At 36.6% G+C, this 18,131-nt stretch overlaps 1 protein-coding gene across 1 annotated transcript in view; it reads right to left on the minus strand.

Annotated features, from left to right (window-relative positions):
• LOC124607271 overlaps positions 1-18,131 on the minus strand; it is a 234,656-nt gene that overhangs the window by 12,717 nt on the left and 203,808 nt on the right. The window contains exon 10 of the mRNA XM_047139549.1: positions 5,275-5,553. Coding sequence (XP_046995505.1) covers positions 5,275-5,553 — 279 coding nt within the window. The remainder of the gene's footprint in view (positions 1-5,274; positions 5,554-18,131) is intronic.

An 18,131-nucleotide genomic window follows, 5' to 3' on the forward strand; every position in this document is an offset into this window, starting at 1 on the left:
CAGATAGTACATGCTTTTATTTGCCCATACACGCTAGGTGGTTGTACTCTTCAATGTCATTGGAGCTAAATTATAATCATGCACTCCCAGTTTACTCCCATCAGAATTTGAATGCAACATCTTGACTGGCAATAGATGCCATTTGTTCAAAGTATTTTGCCATTCTCTATTCTACAACTTCTGGTGTAGTGCTTAGGACACTGCTGCGCATGAATTACCTTTCCCATTGCTCCTTATGATTGGCTCATACATTTTTACTGATGCTATGAAACAGTTAACATATTGTGAAAATCTAGGCAATATCTGATTTTTGCTCTCTATGATAATGCACCAAGCTTTTTCCAGAGAAATGTGAAAGGCTACTAGATCACTAACAGATGGATTATAATGGAACATTTGCAGTGCTGCCAATTGGCTGCTAAATGGCACTCCTTGCCCCATCATAACACTGGTTGTCTGCCAGGCATAACAGGTAACATTGGGACTGACACATCAGTCGCTCTGTTGATGATAATATTAACATGTTCTACAATATCCTTGATGCTGGAATACAGACAGGTTACCGTAAACATCCAGATGCTTCTGTTTGACATCCATTTAGGTGACAAGTGTTTATGTACCTAGCAGGTTTATTCAGGCAGGAAAATGCTCATTAGAATCCAAGACTTCCACTGCTTGCCAAAGGACATGCTTTCCTTGTATTGAGGAAGTAGACATTACTCGACAAGATGAACCTTTCCACTGCTTGCACTCTGGGACAAGTGGCTGTAGAGATGCATAGCATAGCATGTGATAGCCACTGGCATTTCCAAGGAGGAAGGGCAGGGTAGTTTGCAGATGACACCCTCAAGGGATTCATTATCTGTGTGTTCATTAGTTGGAAAATACCAGCAGCACATAATGGTGTCCAAACATTAGCTGTTACTAATTGAAGGTGGGCAATGGGGAAAACAAGTACAGAATGGAATGCCTTATGGATAAATACTGCCACTTCATCCTTTGTCCTCTCACTCACTAATATCATCCTTCCTGTTGATGATGTAACCTTTAAATACATGGTTCTTTGAAAGCTTGAACTGTGTTTCTTGTATGTGTTGGCACAAGGGCCTATACTATCTTTACTTATTCCACATATATTCCTGAACCATTCACATTCTTTGGTGACACATGTTGCAAGTAGGATGACCTTCCACTTCATCAGTGTGTGTATTCAGTCTCACTTCAGTGTAAGATCAATTAGTTAATGCTGACCACCTCTTATCGCATGATTTCATGACAGGTTTTTTTGTCTTTTGTTGTAGAACTGCAAGCTATTTAGAAAAGACATAACTGCTCTGTGCTTCTCACTTATGGCTGCAGGTTGTCTAATCAGTTTGGTAGTGACCTTTGCTGAAACTAGTTTAGAAATAGCTGCAGACTTAGGAGTGTTGATATATTTGCTTGTAAATTTACATGTGCAGATGTTTGTGTCAATATCTGTTGCCTTTGTTTGTGTGGCAGCAAAGAAAGTCAAGAAAACAGGAGGCTGGATGACTTTATATTCTTTCCTGCATCCATATAAAAATTTTTATTGGTCACTTTAATTTGAAATTTCTTTTCTTTTAAAAATGCCACGCTATTCCTGTTCCAAGTAGGGTGATTACTGAGAGTTTACACAGAAATGTGCCTTTGAATGTGATGCTCTTGCTTTGTAGGCACATTTCCCTCATATTCCATGTGATATCTTACCACTACATTCTTCTGTAGAGGGAAAGTATCTTTGACATTTATAACACCATACAAGATTGGGCACATAAGATCTTATCTTCAGTCAAATATATCCAGACTTCATCGACTCAAAGGGGATAGGCAGACTGAAAGTTAGGATGAAAGCTGCATTCTCCAGCTCACCATTCATTCACCCTGTTGTGTTTACTACTTCTTTTTTGGTTTCCATTCCCTATTATTTTTGGACTTCAGCAGTGTCCATGTCAATGACCATGTCCGTGATGTCTCCACAATTTATGAAGCCATTACTAAAGTTGAGAGTATTATGTTTCTCAATTGCTACAGCATGTTGATGAACTCAGAAGTGTGTTTACTTGTATGAGATGTAGAAGTTTCAACCAGAAGCATTCTGTAGCAATGGTGTTAGATTGTCTTTATACTTTCAGAAATACTTTACGAAGTTTAGTTATATAGAAGGGAGATACTTCCTCAAAAGACACCTCCTCTGTTTTTATCATAATAAAGATTTTCTGGCACTGTTGTGCTCTGTTATAATGATGACAGTCCAGTTTTCCTAAAGGATTTCCAGAGGGACTATTGTGTTCAGCCTTCTTAGTAGTTTGGGTGTTGGTGATCTCTAATGGTCCACCAATCCCACTGAGAGATATGATTTTGTGTTTATAAGCTTCCAAGCAGGCATGGCAGATTCCCACTAACTATTCTTTTGCCTGAACAACCATCCATCCCAACAGCATGTATGATACCCTGAGACTGAAGTTTTTCTATAGATGGTGTAACATCCTCGCAATCGAGGGAGTTAAGCCAAAGCTCCCACTCTCCAAAACACTCACAATGTCCCTCTGTTATCCCCTGTGGTGTTTGTTGATGCATATTCAGAATTCATGGTAATATGAGACTGGCTGCACTTACCAGCACACAGCTAAGAAACTCTGGGCCTGCTATGCCTGTGTCCATCATTGGCTGACGTTGACTTCCAGAATGGAAAGAGACATGGTTATGAAAAGGTTCAGGGTCACATTTGCCAGAGATCTGATGAATTAATCCTGTTTATTTATTATGTATTTCTGCACCAGGAAACAATGTTTCTTGTATTAAATTTTTTATGTTTTTGATGTGGTCAATAAATTTCATTTTCCTATGATGCTTTACAAGTCCATATTATCTACTTTGACCAACTTAACAGTACTTGATACTGAGTTGTTACTGACCTATTGGGGCAGCTAATTAATGAAATACATGATTCCCAACTCATATAGGAATATATGCTTCTAGTGAAGTATGTGATACACTGTAAATTTCATTGTGTTATTTATAAAAACAAAGATAACATAATGAACTTACCAAACGAAAGCATTGGCATGTTGATAGAGACACAAACAAACACAAACACACACACAAAATTCAAGCTTTCGCAACCCACGGTTGCTTCATCAGGAAAGAGGGAAGGAGAGGGAAAGACAAAAGGATGTGGGTTTTAAGGGAGAGGGTAAGGAGTCATTCCAATCCGGGAGTGGAAAGACTTACCTTAGGGGGAAAAAAGGACAAGTATACACTCGCACACACACACACACACATATCCATCCACACATATACAGTACAGACTGTGTGTGTGTGCGCGCGTGTGTGTATACCTGTCCTCCCCCTAAGGTAAGTCTTTCTGCTCCTGGGATTGGAATGACTCCTTACCTTCTCCTTCCCTCTTTCCTGATGAAGCAACCGTGGGTTGCGAAAGCTTGAATTTTGTGTGTGTGTGTTTCTGTTTGTGTTTGTTTGTGTCTCTATCAACATACCAACGCTTTCGTTTAGTAAGTTACATCATCTTTGTTTTTTCCCATGTGGAATCTTTCCCTGTATTATATTCATTATATTATTTTGTATTTATGATTATGTTTCTTTCTGATACACATTTAATCATTATCCAAAAACATTTGAAATAATTTAATGACCTATATAAAATAAATTTTATCACCTTATTTCTTATACGAAGTTATGAATCTGTACAAGTTAAAATTTTGCGTATATATGTATTTCTTCTGTCAGTTCAATAATTTCAAATCCAGGAAGACAGAAATTTATTAATGTAACACTATTTCTGCATAAAATAAAAAGGCTTTGCAAACAGAGTTTCTAGAAAACAATGTAAAATATCATTGTCAAACATTCAAAATGTAAATATTTAGACCATTAAAAACCTTTAATCTGATTTTAAAGATATTTCTTCATGTAAATTAATAAATCAGTAACATTCATACATTGGAACATGTAGGAAACTAAAATATTTAATTTATATAGTTGAAATTTGCACATTTCAAAAACAATTATTGTTTGTGAAGAGTATGTTATAAACTTAAAATTCAAGAATTATTTAATGCTTCATTGGAAATGAAGACTCATTAAATTTGTAATAATAAAAAAAGCCTTATCCTTAATTGTTATTCATTAAGACCAGTGTGGAGTCAGTCAGTCAGTTGCTAGATTAGTCATTGATTAGTTGTTAAGAAGTTGTCAATTTGTATCAGTTATTTGGCAGATTTGTTTGCAACAAATATTAATCATTCTTCAAAAGGGCATGTGAAATTTTGTCACTGATTTAAATGATAAGTCAGTACATAAATATGTGACAAAAAAAATATTGTTTCATTCCATAGTTTAAATCTGAGCAACTTCTCATCAACCTTCAACATGTTGAATTTACCACATAACTATTTACTAACAGTCAATACAAATACCTACTGTAACATTACTTGCAAATGTAATTGTTTTATAGTGGTTGCAACTGTATAATTGGCTATAGATAAGTTGGTATGTTAGAACATGTTTTTGAAAAATATTGCAGTACTTTCCTTTTACTTCAAACAACAATTCTCAGGGAGTCATTTAATCCCTCCATAATACAAATGTAGAAGATTAATTACAGTTGCAACACAAATTCTTTATATTGTTTTCAAGTTCCATATTGCTAATGACTACTGAACATGGTTCATGATTTTTACTGCATGGATGAAAGAGTAAGTCCTATTCGTTATAGTGAAAAACTACATAAAAGTGAGAGTCAGGCTATGTGGCAGTTTCCACACCTGCATATCCCTCAACCATCTGAGAGCCAAAATCAAATCAAACAAAACAGTTTTCAAGTAACAGCATATATGTAGGAAACTTTTAAAAGACTTACAACTGCAATTGTGAATATAAAATTGCAGTGGTTTCAGGAGATTATCATGAAAAAGTTCTCATTTCATAGTGAAGATGTCTAGACAGCAGATTAAGTAATCTATTGAACACTCTGCTCTTCTGCTTTCTTGTACTTAAAGTTACCACACTGAATCACACAAAAACATAATTCATCCATACCATGTCATCAGTGTAAAGTGCGATAGTATAAATAGCTATTGAGGTCTTCTAAATTATTCAAATATAAGCATATGGAGTCTACACAGATCAGAAATGCACATGAAATATAATTTTCATTATGGAACAGCACTGCAGTTTCTCTCTAAAATAAATTAAAATTTTTGTTAGTGTAATATGATATATTACAGTATTTACCTGAAATGAAAACAGATCTTGAGATGATAATCTCATCACCAGCAGAATATGTGCCTCCCATATGACACTCCCAGATACCAGAGTCAGAATAATTAGTAGTTTCAACAGATATTTTGCATTTTCCCACTGAAAGTAAATCATCATCCTGCTCAGGCACTATCTGGGATCCACTGGGATGGCGCATCCAACAATATGCAAGAATTACGTTAGCTTGGCAACTAACTTCTAGTTTTGAACCAAAAACAGCCAGAATTTCGTTTTTGCTGTCTGACACAGTTTCTGAAATCCAGACTCAAATCAGCATTGATACTGTTCAGAAGTAAAGGGACAGTATAAGTACATAGGAAACATAACTCTAATTTGACTGTAACACTGCTTTCGCAGTTCTTTAAGCCGACTTACACTACACAGATTATAATCTTGGACACTGAGAGCACACCTTTTAAATACAACAAAGAAAAGAAACTATCTACCATTAGGTTATCATTTTATGTCAGAGTTACCTAAAAATTTCTCTAGCGACTGTCTTGTTGTATTACAGTATCGTGTCTCCTTGTAGCCACTTAAAACATGATAATGTTTATACTTCATTCTGTAGGTAGGAAGATACTGCACATTCCACATTCTTGTGACTCACTCCTAATTATTTTACGGCAATTCATCTGAGTTACAATTTGGTAAATTCTAAATTATTCAGGGTTCTCTCTTATCATAAGGTCTAGAGCAACATTAAATAAATGAATCCTACCTACTTACATGTTTTTGTAACTATAAACTGCCTTGTGACATTAAAATGTAAATGTATTTATTGTGAACAGCAAATTTTATGTTACCTGCAGCACAGAAGACTTCCATATTGTGTGTAGTAATTAAGTTGATGACTAGGGTGTGGATTTTATGTAATTACATATTCTGTTCCTTCATATATAGTTATAAGAAAAACTAAAACTTCTATGCATTACATTGAAAGAACCCCTATTTCAAAGTTTTAAATTACATGATTTAAAGATTTTGAGATATAATACATATTTTAAACTATACTACACAATTTTTCATATTTTAATATTATTACTTAATATTATACATTTTATCAAGCCCCATACATTTTCACTAAATAGTAACAATGAAGAAAAAATTAAGTTTTAGCATTGTGTTTCTAACATTGTCATCAATCACATTACACTGAAAGCTTCATTGCATAAGTGATTCAACAATGATTCATTTTAAATGCTTTACATCCTTATCTACACTACACTAGGTGAATGGCAGAGGATACATCTCATTGTACCAGTTATTTGGGTTTCTTCCTGCTCCATTCACATATGGACGAAGGGAAAAATGATAGTTTGAATGCCTCTGTTTGTGCAGTAATTATTCTAATCTTGTCCTCATGATCCCTATGTGAGTGATGCATAGGGGGTTGTTGTATATTCCTAGAGTAATTGTTTAAAGACAATTCTTGAAACTTTGTTAGCAGATTTTCTCAGGATAGTTTACACCTATCTTTATGATTCTTCCAGTTCAGTCCCTTCAGTATCTGTGACAATCACCCATGAATTAAACAAACCTGTGACCATTCATGCTGCCCTTGTCTGTGTATGTTCAATGCCCCTGTTAGACCTGTCTGGTACAGGTTCCTCACCCTTGATCAATATTCTAGAACTGATCACATGAGTGATTTGTAAGTAAACTTCTTTGTAGATTGATTGCACTTCCCCAGATATTTGTATAAGTTGGCCAAATCCAACAGTGACTCACTGATCATAGGATACTATGTTTCTTTGCTTTGTGAAGTGAAAAAATTTACATTTCTGAACATTTAGAGCAAGTTGCCAATTTCCACACCATTTTGAAATCTATCAGAGTGTGACTGCATATTTTTTGCAGCTTCTGCCAGATAGTACTTCATTACAGATAACCACATCATCTGCAAAAAGCTTGATTTTGTTAGTAAAATTGCCTGCAAGTGCATTAATATACAACATGAACAGCAAGGGTCCAAACACACTTTCCTGGGGCAAACCAAAAGTTTCTTCTACATCTGATAATGGCTCTCCATCTGAGATAACATGCTGTATCCTTCCTACCAAAAAGTCCCCAGTCCAGTTACAAATTTCACATGATCCACCATGTGATCATACTTTTCACAATAAGCATAGCTAGGGCACTGAGTGAAATGTTTTATGGAAATCAAGAAATAGTGCATCTACCTGGTTGCCTTGTTTCAAAGCTTTCTGTATATCATGTGAGAAATGAGTGAGTTGGGTTTCACATGATCGATTGTTATCAAAGTCCATGCTGGTTGGCATTGAGGAGATCATTCTGTTCAAGATATCTCATTATGTTCAAGCTCAGAATATTTTCTAAGACTTGATAGCAAATCAGCGTCAAAGATATTGATGGTAGTTTTGTGGATCTCTTCTACTACCCTTCTTCTAGACGAGTGTGACCTGTGCCTTTTCCCAAGAAATGGGCATGGTTTTTTTGTTCAAGGAATTGATGATAGATTATAGTTTCAAGAGGGGAAAACTCAGCCACAATTTCATTACAGAATCTGAGAGGAGTTCCGTAATGCCCTGTGCAGTTTTAACAATTTCTGTTGTTTCTTAACAGCACTGATACTAATACTTGTTTCATTAATCTTTTCAGTGATATGAGGCTTAAAGTGGGGCAATTCTACTGGGTTTTCCTATGTAAAGGAACATTTGAAAGTGGAGTTAAGAATTTCAGACATTGCTTCACTATCCTCAATTTCACTTCCTGCATCATTCACTATGGACTGGACACTAACTTTGGTGCCACTAACAGTTTTTACATATGACCAGAATATCCTTGGGTTCTGTGAAAAATCACTTAATATTCTGCTACAGTTGTCATTCAAGGCATCACACATTGTTCTCTTGACAGGCAAATGTGTTTCAATCAGCATCTCTCTGTATGTTGCCCATATGTTGCCCTATGCTTTGTTTTACACCTATTATGCGGTAATCTCTGTTTCTTTAGAAGTTTCTTTACACTGATTGTGAACAGTGGAGGGTCCCTCATAATATGAACTGTTCTACTTGGTACATATCTATCCAGTCCATGGTCAATTAGTCTTTTAAACTTGAGCCAGTGTTCCTCTACATCCTCCTGCCCTGAGCTGAAAGTTTCAAGTTCCTCATTGAGATCTTTCACTACTAATTTTTTATCTAGTTTACTGGACATATATATCTTTCTGCTTGTTTTAGTTCTCCTCTGTAGTTTGGTAATCATTGTTGCCACAACCACACCATGGTCACTGATACCAGATCTGATGTGGACATCCTCAAACAGGTCGAATCTATTTGTTGCCTTTAGATCCAATATATTTCCATTATGGATGGGGTTCCTAGCTATCTGTTCTAGGTAATTTTCAGAGAAGACATTTAGTAAAGTTTCACAGTATGTCTCAGCATGCAAACCACTAACAAAACTTAATTTTCCTAATTAACTGCTGGATGATTAAAATCTCTCCTGAAGATACAGTACAATTGGGGAACTTACATACAAGTGAACTCAGGTTACTGGTTACATCAGGAGATGACTCTGGCAGGTGATAGAAGGATCCAATTATCATTTTATGCTCAACCCTGATAATCTTGCCCAAACAATCTCATATGCAGCTCCAATTTCTATCTTGATGGCTTTGAGTTTCTTGTCAACTGCAACAAATATACCACCTCCATTTCCCATTTGCCTACCGGATGCAGATAGTGGAGGTTAGCTAAGAGTGATTAACAAAGCTATGTATGAACTTATTTTTTAATTAAAATAACTGGCTTTATTTACAATGGTTGATTTTTCACATACAACCAAATAATAATAATAATAATAATAATAATAATAATTACAAAGAATACTACTACTGCAAACAAGACAAAGATAAACAGCTGCACTTACATAGATAAACTCTATGCACTAACAGTCAGAATGTGAGCATAAACAGGACAAGAACTGCAAACACAGGCAAATGAAATTATGAAAGATCTTTCCAATACTCCCACTGTTTAAGTGATTGTATTTACCAATTAACAACATTGAGCACAAATATACCAATGTTTCTTTGGTTAATGCTTTGGTTAACAAATCAGCAAGTTGTTCTGTGGTACACACAAATTACTTCTATCACTTTTTAATGTAAGAAATGATAGTGTACATCTATATGTTTGGTGCATTTGTGATATTCAGGATATTTTGGTAACTTGATTGTGCCCTGGTTGTCAATTTGTAATGTAGTTGGTTCATTACACTTGATTCCCAGACCACATAGTAATATTCTCAGCCAAATTGCATCCTTAGTAGCAGTAGCAGCAGCTACATATTTGGATTCAGTTGTACTTAGAGTAACAACCTTTTGCCCATGAGAAGTCCAGGTTACAGGACCACCAGCCTAAAGTAAAACAAATCCTGTTATTGATTTTGATGATGTAAGATCACCTGCATAGTCAGCATCAGAAAGACCAACCAGTTGCATTTTGCTCCCACAGTTTGTGTACTCTATACCATAATCTGGTGTATCAATTAAGTACCTGTAAATTCTCTTTACTGCTTGCCAATGTGCATTAGTATGGCTGTTCAAAAATCTGCTCACACTGTTCACTGCAAATGAAATATCTGGTCAAGAAATAACTGAAAAAAACATAAGAGATCCAACCATTTCATGATATGGTACTTTTGCACTCCTGAACTCTTCATCATTAAGTAACAGTTTCACATGAGGATCAGCAGGAACACTTGAACATTTTGCATCAGACATTCCACATTTCCCAGTTATTCTTCTCATATACGGTTGTTGACATATTAAAGTTTTCCTTCCCACAAGATCTCACTCAATTTCCACTCCAACAAAGCAATGACCTTCACTGACAGTGTTTTTAAAGACTTCTTTTTGTGTTGTAACAATTTTATGAATTTTTTCAATTGACTTTGATGCAATGAGACCATCATCTACAAATAATGCTAACAAGATAAAATCACCACTGATCACACCACTGAATAAACATGGATCAGTTTCAGTTTCTTGAAAGCTATAATCTGAAAGAAAGTCTATAAATTTCTTGATCCAATGCTGAGGAGCCTGCTTAAGTCTGTACAGTGATTTCTCAAGTTTGTAAACTACAGGTTTCTCTATTTTAACTACCACTCCCTCGGGTATATCCATGTAAACTACTTCTTCAAGGCTTCCCATATAGAAATTCTGTATGGACATCAAACTGTAGCATCTCTAGATCATTATATGTGACAATCACCAAGAAAACTCTGAGTGAATCATATTGTATCACTGGTGAAAAATCCTCATTGTAGTTAACACCATAGTCCTGTTTGAAATCTCTTGAGCACAGCTGTGCTTTGTACTGAGTAATCTTACCATCTGTGTCAAATAAAACCTTGAACACCTGTTTTGGATCAATAACTCTCTGGGTTGGGTTGTTTGGGGGAAGAGACCAAACAGCGAGGTCATCAGTCTCATTGGATTAGGGAAGGATGGGGAAGGAAGTCAGCTGAGCCCATTCAAAGGAACCATCCCGACATTTGCCTGGAGCAATTTAGGGAAATCACAGAAAACCTAAATCAGGATGGCCGGACGCAGGATTGAACCACTGCCGTCCCGAATGCGAGTCCAGTGTGCTAACCACTGCGCCACCTCGCTCGGTAATAACTCTCTGGCTATTAGTTCTAGGGACTATCTTTCGGGTTTTGTTGTCTTCATGAGCTTTCAGTTCTTCTTCAATTGCTTTTTTCCAGTGTTTTGAGTCAGGACTAGAAATTGCTTCTTTGATGCTGTAAGGATTATTATACTGAGCAAAGTCGCTTCATATCTTGCTGGCTTGAGAATGACAGAATGATCTTGTAGCTGCATTGACAGCACTTTGGTAGGTTGCTCTTCAGTTCCCAGTTTAGCCTTATTTACATCATTTTGTGAAATTTCCATCTTTTCCTGTGCTTGGGCAGGTTCACCAGTAACTTGCTTGTGCCAATCCATGATATCTTGTTCTATGTCAGTCTTGAAGTTTAAGTGTGTGTCATCAACTTCTTCTTGTGCAGGTGCTGAGCTGTTGCTAACCTCATTGAATGTGACAGCCCTCGATACAAACACTTTGTGACTCATGGGTCATAAAGTTGATAATTATTGGTTCTCCTTGATAACCAACAAATACAACTTTTCTGGATTTGGCATCAAACTTGTTGTGAAATTGTTTTGGTACATGAGCAAAGGCACCTGACCCAAACACATGAAGATGTCCAACATATGGTTTTCATGCATTCCACAACTCATATGGAGTTTGCTCCAAATTGCGTTTTGTTGTAGCTCTATTTAATATGTATACAGCAGTGTTAACAGCATCTTCCCATAAAAAATTCAGAAGGTTTTTCATTTCCAAAATTGTGTGTGCACTTTCAACAATTATGTGACTGTCACTCTCAGAATGACTGTTCTGTTCTGGCGTAAATGGAGCAGTTGTTTCTAACTGAATTCCATGGTTTCTCAGAAACTGCTTCATACCATAATTCATGTATTCAGTGCCATTGTCCACACGCAATGTTTTGGCATTCTGACCAAACTTGTTCAATACAAGATTACTGAATTCATGAAACCAATCAATGAAATCTGATTTGTGTCTCAGAAAATACACAACTCTGTATCCAGTTGCATCATCTTTGAGTGTGACAAAAACCTTTGCACCACCAATTGATTCAACTGACATTGGCCCACACACATCTGAATGCATAAATTCTCTTGGTTTCATTGAACAATTTGTGTCCTTGTTGCTGAACTTAAGCCAATGTGCCTTGCCTAGCTGGCATGATTCACAGAAAAAAAAATCTTCCTTTTTTTTTTATTTAGTCCTTCAACCATGTCTTTTGCTGACATCTGTTCAATTGCTCATGTACTGACATGTTCATGCCACTGTTTCAGATCAGTCACTGCAACATTAACTTCACTCCCTATTGTGGATTCTGTCACGAAACACATGTTATAAATATTGTTCTCTTCCTCCACGTCTTCAGTTACAGTCTCTCTGTCATATATTAGTACAACTTGATCTTTTTTGAAAGCTGCAGTTATTTTCTTCGACATGCATACACTGACACTAAACAAGTTCTTTCTGATAGCTGGTATGTAAAAAGGATTTTTGAGACATGCCTCACTCCATTTGCCACTAACTTCTTTGCTGAAAATAATAGTAGCAACACCGGCAACTTGGAATTCTTTATCATTACCCAGTAACACATGCTCCCCAGTCACTGGACAGAACTTTGAAAACCAAGGAAGTGGGATACAGAAGTACTAAGGAATGAAGAGACATGTTTGAAGTTCTCTGAGGTTAAAGATGAATGATGAATAGCTCAATTTGCAGTTCAGTTGAAGAGGAGGGGACATCTCTAAAAATAGCAATCCAGAAGTTGGAAAGAAAACTATAGCTACAAGGAAAGTAACTGCAGAGGAACCATGGATAAGAAAAGAAATACTGCAGTTGATGGACGAAAGAAGAAAGTACAAAAATGATCTGGGAAATTCAGGAATTCAGAAATACAAGTCATTTAGGAAAAAAAATAGGGCGTTTTAAGGTAACAGGGGATAATATGGAGCTCTTCCAAGTAGTTCATAATTTAAATTTAAAGCAGAGCAGCAGAAATAATGTGTTGGGCTGGTGTACTTCAATCACAACATTTCATAGTAGAATCCAGTTATAAAGATGTTTAGAACAACTGCAAAGTAAGTCGTTATTTTATTGAGAAGACACCATTCAGTTTCGATCTTTGTAGTGACAGACAAGTATTTGTATGTCTCATATTTCGTGCAAAGATGTCATTAAATGAAGCAAGAGGGGTGAAGCTGTGCCAAAACACAGAGTTATTCCTAATTATGTAATCTGATAGCATGTAATAAATTAGTTCTAATTTTAAATTTATGTGCTTAAGAATAAAATTATGTATTAAATGCAGAGTGAAAATAGTGTAATGCAAAATGGACATGAAAATACTTGTTTTGTGTTTTGATGAGTGTCGTAGTTCCTTTGCATAGTGTTTTTCTTTTATTGCAATAACTTACAAAATTATGTGGTGATAAATATATAATGTATTTAGGTTTAAGTATTTAAATATTATAAAAATTTTAAACAAATTGTGGCCTTGTTTAGGAATTATTTTGATTAATGTAGTGTCACGTGACCCGACTCATGACTGGGGATATGAGTGGGAAAAGGAGGTCTTTGGTCGTTGTCCATTGTGGTAGTAAGTTCAGAGCGGCAAAGTGCTATGGGTGTAAGCATGGACGCCAGTGTATGTGAATAAACTGTGAAGGAACAACATGAAAGTTTGTAGGTGTGAGACAGTAAACCATGTGTATGAATTGCACCTATTATTATTATTATTATTATTATTATTTATCCAGATTGGATTTGTGAACTTTAATGTGCATGACCACAAAGTTAGAAGTGTTTTTTTAAATAAATAAGTTTCAATCTGAACTTGCATAGTGTACCTCATTTTGCGCAAGGTTGTAGTATGGACAATTGTGTATTCAGTTCACTGCTGTTCAAAGACTAGCCAATATATGACTCAGTACTAGGGGCACAAATGCAACCATTCACTACCAACCCCCTTTGCAGATGAACTACATGAAAAATAGGTAGTGAACGCGTGAGAGTACAGCTGCAATTGGGGGCCCATCTGGGATAGGACTTCCTTATCTATTCCATAGTATTTCGGAATAGGGTGTCTGTCTGAGGTTTAGGATTTTGAACAGCCAGTGTGGGGGCTCTGAGCTAAATCAGTGCATTAGCAGTAGTGGCATGTATGTGCTGGACAAGATAAGCGCTGCCCCTTGGTTACTTGGTTACACCACTACAATTGTGAGGCAGTCATTTACACAGCCTGGTGAGTCAACCATTTCATTAGCCATGGCTGATGTGATATGTGAATCTCAAAGTGAAGGCGAATCAGTGGATGTTAGGAGTAACTGAAGGCTGGATACCAGGAAGTGACCTGAGTGCATTTTCTGTAAAACTTAGTAGTAAATTAGGAGAAATAGATTCAAAAATGGGGAATATAAAAACTGAAATAGTTGGAGAAATTGATTCAAAAATAGGGGATATGGAATTAAGGCTTAGTGATAAAATAAAGACAGTGAGAGAAAAATTTGATCAGCTAGATCTCAAATTCACTAAAATTACAGATAAAGTCGAAAACACAGTTAAAATTGAGAGAGTTGATGAGATTGAAAAAGAACTAGTAGCCAAGGCGGACACTGTGCAAAGTAATCTTGTGGGGCAGATTCTGGCACAGGAATGGAAGTGCACATTATTTCAGAAACAGAGGCAGACATTGAATCCATTAAGATACAAGTGCTGGATTGCCATAAGGGGATTACTGACAATAAGAAGGAATTAGAAGGGGTAATAAATGTCTTGAGGGAAACAATTAAGACAGTAGCAGCAGGGAATGGAAATTTGTTGTTGGGATATTCTATGGGGCATGGATTTCAATCAAAACCTTTTAGTGGGGAGAGTAAATACCATGCAGTTGACTTTTTAGCTGCATGTAAGGATAACTTTCTGACAGGGATGAATGAGCAGGCAAAAATTAAATATTTTAAGAGGCAGTTGGAAGGGGGAGCTCAAAAATGGGCTAACCAAAGTGATCATAAATTTTGTGATTTTAAAACCTTTGAAAACCTGTTCTTGAACAAATACTGGGGCCAGGCAAAACAAGATTGCAAAATGATTTTTTGAATGGACCGAGTTACAAGAGTGGAAAGAAAAGTATGAGAAAGTTCTGTGTTAGAGAGCTGAATAAATTAAATAACCTGGATAGGCCACTTGGTATATTAACAGAAATATCAACACTAAGGAGAAGATTACCAGAACATTTGCAATGGGATTTGATTCACAGTGCAACAGATTCAGTAGAAGAATTTCTTAATTTTGTGGATAATATGGACAGGGCATTATGTTACAGACCTAAATACATGGAACAGAGGGAGAGTGGAATGTATCATGAAAGGGGTAACAGTATTAATTATGAGTACAATAATAACCATAACAGGCGGAGAGAAGATAGAAGTGATTAGAATAATCAGGATATAGATTGGAGAAGCAGGCCACAAAGATATAACAGAAATTTTGGGGGGAGAAGAGACAATTTTGATCACAGGAGGAGTGATAGAGAAGGTGTGAGAATAGAGGGAATGCCAGATACAAATGCACAGGGTAGGCGGTCAAAAAACTAATTGATGCCTCACTTAAGGTCCGCAGGGGGGCTGGTAATTTTGTGAACAGGGCCAGACAAGGACATGATGGGATGAGTAATAAAGTCAGCATAAAAAATAGGGAAATTGGAATGTCATATGGATACTGTCTTACGAAATCAAAATCTGTGGGGAGGTTTTAACAATTACAGAAATAGAGATAAAAGGTATAACAGGAATAAATAGATCAAGGCTAATATCAGCAATGAATAGTGTGAGTTTAACATTGATGACATGTTTAAGAGGGAAGAGAAATTACAAGCAGAGGAGGACAATATTGGTTTGTGTGCAGCAAAATTCATTGAAAGGTCAGAGACAGAGGTAGTTTCATCAAAAGGAGAAACAGAAGTGGATATGGAACTAAGGGGCAATGTTCACAGTAATAATGGATGTGATGAACAGGTAGAGATGTTTATTGGAAATAGTATGGAGAATTGTGGGCAAGGTGAGGATAGGATTATTCAGTGTGATGTAAAGATTAATATGAGTGGTGTATTTGACAATGTAGAAAATGCTGGTAAATTACTTACTGATAATGTTGTGGGTGCAGGTGATAACTGTGGTAGGGATAATGCATTCAATGTGGATATGGAAATGTGTAATGATATGGAGAATGTTGCTGTAGGTTGCCCAGAAGATAAAATTGAAACCTATGTTTTCCTAACTGATGATGATGCAAGCCTGAAAGATGTTAATTGTAGATGGTTAGGAAAGGAGGAGGCTGATTATGATTTGAGTGATTGGATGTCCTATGCAAAATTACATAAAGCTTTGTTGCCTGAGAATGAGGTAAAATAAAATTTAAAATTTCCTGAAAATTGGAAGAATTAAGTGAAGAAGAGAATGTTGAGTTTGCTATTAAGGATCTGTTTGAAGGGGGATACTGATGTATGTTTTGGAGAAAGACCTAAAGATATTTCCATTATGCAAGAGGAAAGCAGGAGTGAAATAGAAAGTGATTTACTACAGGAATCAGGGTTGAACAGAGTAAAAATAGTGGTGATACAGCCAATAATTTATATCAATGTGGGAGGAATTACAGATATAGCATTATTAGACTCTGGCTCAAGTTTATTTGCATGTGAATAAACTGTGAAGGAACAATGTGAAAGTGTGTAGGTGTGAGACAATAAACCATGTGTATAAATTGCACCTATTATTGTTATTGTTATTATTATTATTATTATTATTATTATTATCATCACCTGTGAAACCAGTCATGTGGTCTACAAGCTAAGCTGCAACAACTGTGCTTTATTCTGCGTAGGTGTGACAACCAACAAGCTGTCTGTCCACACGAATGGCCACCGACAAACTGTGGCCAAGAAACAAGTGGACCACCCTGTTGCTGAATACGCAGCCAAACATTATAGCCTTCATTTCAATGACTGCTTCACAGCCTGTGCCATATGCGTCCTTCCCACCAACACCAGCTTTTCTGAATTTTGCAGGTGGGAACTTTCCCTGCAATACACTGTATGTTCCTGTAACCCTCTTGTCCTCAACCTTCGTTAGTTGCTGTCCTCATCCATCCAGCCTCTTCCCTGCTCCCATTCCAGCACTACACAGCTGTCATTCCACCACCACACCCAGACTTTTTTTATTTATTTCTCTGCTTTTCTGCATTCTGAAGGCTGCAAAGTGCAAAGTGTACATTCCAAGATTGCTGCATGCAATGAAAGAGGATGACCCAAATCAAATGATGAAGTACAGCAAGTGGTTTGAAGGCATGCTTCCCGAGGATGAACAGTTTGCAATATTGGTTACCTGGTCTGATGAAGTGCAGTTCAAACTGAACAATACTGTAAACCACCACTACTGTCTGTACTGGGCTCCTGAATATCCTTACATTTGTGTTGATAAACATGTTAAACTACTGGGTGTGAATGTGTGATGTCGTATGTCGTTGCATGATTTGATTTGCCCCATTCTTCTTTGAAGGTATCATAAATGGTGAGGTGTATCTTCATATGCTGCAAACATCAGTTTTACCTGCCATCTGAGAGATGTTTGGAAATGAAAGATTCTACAAGGCGGCACTCTGCCTCGCTACCACAGATATGTCAGAACCAAAATCTACCTGGATGATGGATGGTTGAAGAGGAACATATGAGTCCCACCATGGTCTCCAGACCTTACACCTGTTGAATTCTACCCACATAGGACACTGGAAGATGAAGTTTATCAACAGAAGCCAGCTACACTGAATGAGCTATGAGAAACCATCGAGGCATCCTGTGCAGCTCTCATGCCGGCAACACTGACAGAGTTTGGTCAACAGTTCAGTGCCACACCGTTGTTTGGGTGCTAATGGGGGTTGCTTTGAACACACAAAATAACCTTCTGCCTCTGCAAGATTTGTAATAATATGTCATTTTGTTCTCCTAATATTGACTACCAAAGAGTGTCTACATTTTCATATTAAATAATTATTCTTAGTACATTCTTGATATTGATATCAAGTCAATGGAGCCCTCATTAACACAGATCTATTGCAATTTGCGGTTGCGCCTGCACGTGTGTATTATTTCTGAAGAAGGATCTGTCCAAAAATAATCAAACTTTTCAAACAAATTAATATGCC

The sequence above is a fragment of the Schistocerca americana genome, chromosome 3 (assembly GCF_021461395.2).
Source record: "Schistocerca americana isolate TAMUIC-IGC-003095 chromosome 3, iqSchAmer2.1, whole genome shotgun sequence".
Classification (NCBI taxonomy): Eukaryota; Metazoa; Arthropoda; class Insecta; order Orthoptera; family Acrididae; genus Schistocerca; species Schistocerca americana.